This window comes from Strongylocentrotus purpuratus, unplaced genomic scaffold, assembly GCF_000002235.5.
Source record: "Strongylocentrotus purpuratus isolate Spur 01 unplaced genomic scaffold, Spur_5.0 spur5_scaffold_8, whole genome shotgun sequence".
Lineage (NCBI taxonomy): Eukaryota > Metazoa > Echinodermata > Echinoidea > Camarodonta > Strongylocentrotidae > Strongylocentrotus > Strongylocentrotus purpuratus.
Window position 1 is genome coordinate 21,686,520 of NW_022145614.1, and position 9,762 is coordinate 21,696,281.

At 37.3% G+C, this 9,762-nt stretch overlaps 1 protein-coding gene across 2 annotated transcripts; it reads right to left on the reverse strand.

Annotated features, from left to right (window-relative positions):
• Positions 1–3,436: 3,436 nt before the first annotated feature.
• Positions 3,437–9,510, reverse strand: LOC585278 (DNA replication complex GINS protein PSF2). Of its 2 annotated transcripts, none has more exons than XM_030975467.1 (5): positions 9,414–9,510; positions 6,165–6,783; positions 5,602–5,701; positions 5,231–5,357; positions 3,437–4,787 (listed from the first exon to the last, which is right to left on the reverse strand). In XM_030975467.1, exons 2-5 carry the CDS (start codon positions 6,367–6,369, stop codon positions 4,662–4,664), a joined length of 558 nt encoding a protein of 185 aa, XP_030831327.1. In that variant the 5' UTR covers positions 6,370–6,783; positions 9,414–9,510; the 3' UTR covers positions 3,437–4,661. The 2 variants fall into 2 exon arrangements, with proteins under 2 accessions (XP_030831327.1, XP_011666878.2); XM_011668576.2 differs by having other exon boundaries at positions 6,165–6,779; positions 9,414–9,504.
• Positions 9,511–9,762: the final 252 nt, after the last annotated feature.

Sequence of the window (9,762 nt, forward strand, 5' to 3'; positions counted from 1 at the left end):
ACGTGATTTGAATGTGATTTGAATGTGATGTTGATGGTGGAGACAGACAGACACAAACTATGTGTATGTCATGTACATTTCCATTCGTTTGTAAATCGTTTGAGAAATGTTCTTTTTATTTAGTGTTGTTAACTCGATACATTTGTTGTGAACATGAAGAGAGAGAGTGCGGGCCGGCACACAGAATTTCAGTGTGAGGATATGTCCAATGTGTCTTTATTTCTTTCCTCTTCATATCTTTGGACCGACATGTTATTTATTCCACGTTTTTGTGTTCTGTGAAGAATCAAGACTGTTGTGATGTCTTTTCCTAGTTTTTGTTTCATCACTCTCGTTGTGAGAGTTTGGAGTGCATTGTAGTTGTGTAAGATTCTCTTTCTTTTTTATTGTCTCTCAACCTTTCTGTTTTTTCTTTATTCCAAAGATATGTTTCTTGAAGAATAAAAAATTGCAATCACTCGTACATGTTGTTCTTTGAATTTCTTTGATGCAACGTTTATAATTATAATAGAAATGAAAGAATGAGAGGAAGAGGAATGAAGAAAGAATGTGAGCGTAGGTGAAGAGAAATATACAAAAGAAAGAAGGATAAATATTAAAAATATTCTGAAATAAGAGAGACAACTAAAATGAAGTATATACAGTTTATTTACACACATGATTATATCTTGATATCATTTATGTTAATTATCTTGTTTAGATACATGTAAAGCAAGATATTTCTTTTGGCGATGTACAGAATACAATATACAGAGTGAGTCAGAAAACATGTCCCACTTTTACAAAGTTATACAACTTTGTAAAAGTAAGGACATTTTTTCTGACTGATTGAAGTATGAATATTTAATCGTGGGTTTCATGATATGTCTTGATAGAGTTATCCATTTTTTACAAGACTGCCAGATCTCACTTGCGCCAAGTTGCTGGGTGAGGAATAAAATAGTGTTTTGAACAAAGACTCGTATGAAAAGTTGAGTGGCCGCTGTCCTCTTGGTGCGTATTGGCAGATGTTGCGCTTCATGATGATGATGATGATGATGATGATGATGATGATGATGATGATGATGATGATGATGATGATGATGATGATGATGATGATGATGATGATGATGATGATGATGATGATGATGATGATGATGATGATGATGATGATGATGATGATGATGATGATGATGATGATGATGATGATGATGATGATGATGATGACATGGTGGTGGTAGTGAATGTGTACTAAAGGGAAAGATTGTCAGGGTTATGCTACTTAAACATTCAGCGATCTTGATAAAAATCAATGCTTAATCAGAAAAGGGGAAAATATGAAACAATTGTCACTGTGTGTGTGTGTGTGTGTCTTTGTTCAATGCAGTGTTTTATTCCTCACCCAGTAACTTGGTGCAAGTGAGATCTGACAGTCTTGTTAAGATTGTCTGATGTTCAGTCATGCATGCAGAGATTCAAAGACATATCATGAAACCCATGATTGAATATTCATACTTCAAACAATACAACTTTTAAAAAGTGGGATATTTTTTCTGACTCACTCTGTATAGACGGTAGGCAAACATGTTGCAGACACAGAAATCTTGAGTTCTTGTATAAAGTAGAGTTCAATTTTACAGCTGACAACTCTTACATTATCCCAGGCTTAAACACAAAGTCCCATGTTTTACATGTCTGTATAACAGATTACCATTGTTTGAATTTACGTCCCAGGATTACCTGTATCTTCCTATTCATCATCTAAAATCAAAGAACTTAGACAAAAACAATTTGAGTTTTGTTTTAAACTGAACATGACCTTTAAAAGCTGATTAACATGCAGTATGTAACCTACGATAAGGCATAACACTCCCACATGCATACTGTAAACCAAGTTACAAACATATGACCCAATGATGTAGGCAGAGCTCATTACTAACGGGCATCCAGGACACATGGGCACCCAAAGTTTAGAGTTTAAACCTTCAAAACTCTGACATTTTTTACATAGGGCTCAAGCATAGGCTAAGCTAAGATGTCACCGTGTCCCTAAAGACGTTGGCTCCACAAACACATTCAAACCATTTTTGCCTATCTTAGGCAATTCTATATGCATTCTAGAAGGTGCTGCCTACTAGGTAGGATGTAACTTCTCCATCTCTACCCTGGTCTATCTTGCCTATTTGTTTCGACAACTGTCTCCATGAGTAAGTGTTTAGTGAAGCAAATGCTGTTCATTCTGAAAACGTGACTGAACCAGGTCAGTTGGTCTTTGGTAATGCTCAGGAATACGTACCCTGAAAACTCCAATCCAGACCCCCCCCCCCCCCAACCCCAAAATCAGTCAACTAAAGTTAGTGTGGAGCCCTGCTGTAGGTCTCTTGGCTATTCACCTACAAATACATACATTTGCATGTCTTTAGCATCCCAAGGTAAATAACACACAACAATACAATAATATGGTACTGTTATAACTTGTATAAACAGCTTTTCAATTCTGTCAACCTAGAAGGCTATAATACCTTGCATGAAAATAAAACCCATTTTGGATGACAGAACATGGGTAGAAGCAGGGAGTTGAATTCCTACTTGGAGAAATAGTGACAAAATCTATCCAAAACTAACATTTTCCCCAGGAAGAGCTGATAAAGTTACTGATTCAAAACTTATACCTTAGCCAATGAAATCTCGGTTTCAAATTTACATGTAGCTTGCAATAATAGTACAAATCATGCTACTGTACCTGAAATAAGCAAAATACATGTTAATCATGTCAGAATAATCTCATCAGGCAATTACACAAAGCAAGAGGATATACCGGTATGGTGGATTAACAATCCACAGCCCCATTTAGCAACACTAGTGTTTTGACGATTTCATGTGATGCATCATGGGACAAATTCATCATCGTATCAGCTGTGGCTTTGTTATATATATATACCCTTGGAGACCGGGCTAAGGGGATTTTACCAGAACTTTTGGGAGGGGAAGATTGGAATAGCTTTATATCCAGGAATTTTACAAATTTTCGGTCAGAATCAATGAGTGGTGGGTTCTGACACCTAAAATTCAATATAAAACTGTGCATTGATATGAGAACAATCAATCTCATTGAAAGAATTTACACATTTCAACCCGCTTTGGTCATTTCAAACGCTGGGTAGCATTTTGATGCGCTGCACTCATTGAATGATGTCAGATGATGAAAGATGATGAGCCCCAGGCTGAAAAATAGGTGTATCGCATCTTGCCGATGGGGGTGCTGTTTATTATGAATTTACCCATTGGCAATTCTATTTTCATTGACATATCCAGTAGACTTTTTTAGGCACCAACTCACAAATCACAAATCACAATTCTGAAATACTGAAGTACAAGCAAATGCAGTTATTAAAGCACCTGAAATTTATGGCAAAATAAAAGACATCCCCCACTTGATACTTGGTATCACAGTGGCAAATCTTTTAAACTTCTAACAAGGGCATGCATATGTTCAATAATGTAGTACTGAGAGATTCCTTTCTGTTACATGACATCTCAATTTCATTGTGATAATATGACTTGAATAATAAATGCATCTTTCAAGGTGTAGAACAACCCAATAGCAAATGATGAAATTGCAGTCATACAAAATGCTACCAATATTAGACAGATGAACACTGAGCACTTGACTGCTGGCCGTGCTGGGATAACTTGTGCTATTTAACTAAGGGATTAAACATAAAAATCAAATTTTGGCACCAACTTTGTCTTTGATTCTATGCATTATAATAATATCTGCTTCAATAGGGGCTCTTTTTAAATGGCAGGGACTCATTTAAAAACTGGGAATCCTTTTGAGTCTATGTTTATATATTTTCCCTATAATGTAATAGAAAAGCACTTTAAACAATTGCCCAGTTTTTTATTGAAATACGACTTGATTGTGTTTCAGGTACATTTTTATGAGCTTTAGCACAAGTTATCTCGGCCTTAGTATTCAGATTATTAACTTTCGCATTTGAAGGAAGCATTTGTAAACTGGGTTTGACCTAGTGCTATGCAAATGAGACTACTCATTCAAAGCCTCATATTCTATATTTTGTTTTAGTCCACATTCATACTCATCTCCTTGAGTATCCGCATGCAGGGTTTACTTTTATACATGTATATCAATTACAGAGATTGATTCCTTGGGGGGGGGGGGAGAACCATCAATTCCACAATGGCGCAATCTTGTCACAAACATAATGAAAAGTAACTCTTTGCAAAGATATACTCCTTGCTACAAAATGTTTTAAAGCCTTTAATTATTGCATAATACAAGTTTGTACTTATAACCTGGATTGTGTCATTACATGGATTCCATTCAAAGTCTGTTCAATGCATACAGCAAAGGTGACAGAGAAAAAACACGATATTAGCAACAGTGGGGATAATTTCTTTCCATCCAGACTTTTCAATGTATACATTGTACGCTGAAGACTGCAGATCAATACTGAGTTAATACTCTTCCTGAAGTTCCTGGCATATTACTTCCATTCAAATCTTGTTGATGCATACGTTATTGATGATCAGTATCAGTTGATGAGTTCACGGCATACGGTACTTATCATCCCAGAGTTTGTCAATGCATAAACAATAGATAATAGATCCAAATAACAATGGTCTCACATTGTGGTCCAAGTCCATGAGATCTAGTCCTAACTATCTTGAGTAGGACCTGGACCAGCGGTTAGGAGATTCATGCGTAATGTGTGCATGTGGTCCAGGGCTTGGGTAAGGAATGGTCGGACTGAGTTGATCTCCATTAATGACAAGTTATCAAGCTGAAAAAGAAATGCAAAATAATTGGATGAAATGCACATTTATAATCCACAACAATGCTTATATTGTTCATAAGAATAATTTCAAATTTAGGGTAAATATAGGACTACATGTTAATAATCAATAAAGAAAAGCAAAAATTGACATCCTTATTTTTAAAATTGAAAGTTTAAAGTAATAGACTGTGAGCATTGAACAATTCAAATGAAGAAAAGTGAGGAATGTAAATGTCTATACCGGGGTAATTTAGAAAACTTGGTCTTTATTGTGCAAATAGTACAGAAAAAACAGGTTCTGAAAATACAAAATCCTGTAAAAATGCCAGTAATGTAGTATCTCTGGAATTAAATTGCATTTCTGTAATGATAATGATATATATATCTTGCAAACATTTGAGGAAAAAAACAAATACAAAGAAAAAATGAAGGGACATATTTGAACTCACCCTGGCATGTGTCTCCTGATCCTTTACAAACTTGTCAATACTCTGCCTTAGTTTAGCCATCCTCAGATCCCAAATGTCTTTAATCAATGTGTTCACTTCATCAGCATTGGGTATATCATCTGTAGCACTGACAGGGGTTAAAAAAAACATTTAAGAATTAAGAAGAAGAATTTGTTTTTGTATTGACAACCTACCAAAAAAGAATAAAGAAAAGGCAAAACATACTGACAAACAGGACATTGGATATAAAATCATTGATCATGAATATATGATACAGATTAAAATTATATATTGATATTGTTGGTACTGAATTTGAATATGTAGATGATAATGATGATGACGGTGATGCCAATAAAATAAATCCAACTTACTGGCTGAGAAGTAGTTTAGTAACCTCCATGTAATGAGGGTTCACCATGGGCTGAAATACAGCTGAATCATGCTCCTGCTTCTTCACCTCTTCTAGTTTCTCTATTAAAAGAGAGAACATCAGTTATACTTACTTACTTATATTTACTTACTTTAATGAAATAACAGTAATTTGTTTGATAACTTTCTCGAACTTCAATGTGCATTTCTTTTTCAGAGCCAGTGAAAGAATTAATATCTTACTTTGATTTCAACAAGCTATTCTGTTTTAATCTTGACATCAACTACTACATGTATTTGTAGTAAGAATTCCCTGATCCCCACCCTTTGCCTGCTACACACATTTCAATTCCTCCCCCCCCCCCCTCTATCCTCTATGTTGTTATCCTGTACCTTTCTAATTCTTTTCACTAATGTTTCAGGAGCAAGAAACATACATAGCAGAACTACTATCACATGTCCCCCCCCCCCCGCCAATACCCTTACACTTGCTACCCCCCCCCCCCCTCCCCAACCCCCTCACACACCCAATAAGGCAATAACCTCTGGAAATCTTGAAACTTACCAACAAGCATCCAATCAGGGGGTTGGATACGACATTTCTGTCTCTGTTTTAGATTGATAGCCATCCAGAGGGGAACCTTCATGGGTAGACTGGGGTTGAACGGTCCCACATTACCCCCTATCAAGAAAACCTCATCATGGGAGAAGTTTGGAACAATCGTCACCTCCTCCTTTTCTGCCAGGAACTCCACTTCAGATGGATCCATATCCCAAATGTTCTGTTTACAATGTATAGCAGATATTGTTTCTCACATTCGCACAATCAGTTTCCTCACTCCAGGAATCGGCATCCAATTTGTTCTCCTCAAAATCTTCCAGTTTTAGGGGTTCTTGTGGACGGTGGAAGCAGAGCAGAAAATCCCAAACTTAGATATTCAAATTCAATCTTTTACCTGTAATCGTGGGAGGGCACAGAGAATACACTTCAAACTTTCCCCTAAAGCAAAACAATTGTGTTTTTTTATCCTCAGGTCGAATGATGATCAGTCAATTTTTTCACAGTCACTTCCATCAAATCAGATTTTCGGGGCTACATAAACATGTAAATGTATCTGATCAGCTGGTTTCCTCTTCCCCATTAAGCCTTTATCGGTCAACCTTGAAGAAGAATGCTGAACTAGCTGAAACAAAGGGAGTCAAGAAAGAAGAAAAATTAAGATGATATCAAAAACATAGTCTAGGTCTAGATCTAAATGTTAGAAACTTAGATCTGATGTTTAGACCTACCTTGAAAGCAAATGTTAACTAGAAATATCACAATTTGCATTGCCCCGCAATGCGAATCGTATGCCCGGCATTGGCAGCAATTTTTGTGTCATCCTTATGTTCAAAGACAGGACAAGATTCCCTCTCCCCTCCCTGAAACAAAAGGATGACGTAAAGATCGCCACTAGTGGCTCAGAATAATGTCAAGACTAGGAACAGCATCACAAAATAATATGTGTGTAATATGTGTAGATTAGAGTATAATGCATCTCTGTTGAAAATTTGAAATAAATCTGTCAAGAAATGAGGCAGTTAGAGCGCACAAAAGACAGCCGCGAAAATATGACCATTGACACAGGTGGCAGATTCACCAAACACTAAAGATCCATTTGATTTATCACGAATAACCCAAAACAAGTTTTGAGGCTAAAATTGTTCAAAAGAAAAATATAAATTCTCTTAAAATAAATAACAAATAGTGTCATTATCAAATGTAGATCATCAAACGATTTGCATATTTCTGTAAAGATTCTTAAACTGAAGAAAAACCGGTGAGTGTTTTTTTGTTGACAATCCAATCAAAAGGTAGTTGAAGGATTCCGTAATGTGATAGTTTATCAATACATACTTTTGTTGTTTATTGTGACGAGAAATTTTAGGCAAAATACCTTTTCTCAGCCAGTTAATATGGAATATAATAATAGATAGCCAATGAAATATGACCAATAAGGCAATGATGAGGTCACCTATCGAATATTATTGGAACTAAAACGTGAATGGTGAAGAGCATAAGCATCATGGTAGATCAATGCTAATTAAGGGATTGGGTAGAGTGCCCAGTATTCGGTCACTTATGCACTTGTTATTTGTAAGACGCACCTCTTGACCCCCGGGAATGGTGCGTCATTGTACCAATGTGAGTCATACATTTTGATACCATGACGCACCTTCCGTCACAGAAAGTGACACACCATTACATTCCATTGACGCACATTTGAGTCAAACATATGACACACCATTTCATGAAAATGACTAGCCAATGACGCACATTTGAGAAACACTTCTGCTTGGAGAAAGTGACGGTCCCATTGACACACTAAATGACGCAACGTGGTAAAGTGACTTACTATGACGCACATATGGGTCAGTATTGTGACGGACATTTTGCGGCCATGACGGTACAGTGCGTCGCGATTTTGGGGAACATGATGCAACCATGACGCACCATCCCCGGGGGTCAAAAGGTGCGTCTTACAAATGACACCTGCATTAAGGGGAAATCACTAATATTTTGAATTCTTACCTATTTTATTTTGCAATCTACCCATCAAAAGAAAAGAAAATTATTCTTTTAACAGGATTTTATAGTCACTTAAAATAAAGAATGATGTTAAGAAAAATATTTCTGAAAGAAGACGGAGCATTTTACTGCCCAGAATTCGGTCACGCGATTTGTGCGTGGTATCTCCGTTGCCAAGGAGCAAAGCGTATTTGCGCACTATTTTCACACAATTGCGCGATAAAGCACTGATTGTCAATGCGTTGACTGAATACTGGACGAGCAATACCGCATGTCAAGGGTATCGTATTATTTGTATAAATACCTCTTGCACATCGGCAAGTGCGTCATTTGCAAATTTGCTGCGATGGAGCGAACACGGAAGAGCTCCTCTTCACACACATACTAAATTCATTGCAACAGCACACATAGTTGTTTAGCAATAGACTTCTAGTTCTACATATGGCTATGCATGTTAGCGCATGTGCTAACAACAGAACGCAGAATTGCAGAAAGTAGTGCGACACTGACCAATTTCAAGCTAAGTTGGAGATCTTTCCGGGGCCATATCAGATTTAATTTTCAGAGTTAAGAAAAGTTGTTCAGCTGCCTGATTTTTGCAGGTTTCGCAGCTCATTAATTATTTTTTAAATTGTTACAGCTGTTGAAACGGCTGTCTGACCGAATACTGGGCGGCGCCCTACCCTTCATGCTTAAGAATGAGCATCCCAGAGAATTACGTACGTATCGAACTCGTCTATATTTTTCTCAAAATGATATTGAAACTAATCGTACATTTCGCGGCCCATAAAATAGCAACAAACTGACTTGTGATGGCGCTTTACAGCAATTAAAAAAGATATGACGGGTTCGGAGAAGTGACAACTCACTGTCGCGGAAGTTGTCGCTCATCTTGGCAAAGCAGTTTCGTGAAACACGTAGATCTAGTTGACAAGTTGCGCGACAGTGGCGAGATGTCATTGATATTGTAGTTATGACGGTTTCGAGAAACGGCCCCCTGCAGCTGCCTGCGCCTGCGACGTTTGGTTGAGCCTCGCCTCGGCACCAACGAATGTCAGTAGGCCTACACATATAACAACAAATGGGACCACAATAAGTACCGTATTTTGCAAAAAGTGAGGAGATGCGTTTGAATCATGAAAACTGGCCTAGTAACTCCATGGTTTGAATGAATCTTATTCAACAAACAATAAAATCTGAATACAACAGCATAAATCCATTTAGACTCAACACATTAATACTTACCAAATTAGATATCCGTTATTAAAAACAGTAACTTTTCAATTTCCCGCTGGCCTAGCCTATCAACATTTTCGCTGCTTCTCAGCTCCAGCTCTAATCTACATAATCTGGCTATATGCAGTGCATGCATGATATAGGCCGCCGCGCTGGGTCTCGGATTTGCGAACTGCCAATTCTGCGCCGCACTTTTTACACGACTGTTTAGCCACTTGTCTACAGGGCCCTCTTGAAAACAGTACTTTGATTACTGACGGGGCTAGCCTGTTTAAATAAAACGGAATAAATAAATAAATAAACAAAATTAGCCGGCCGACCGACATCTCACCGAGTAATTCAAACTTCTGCATATAGG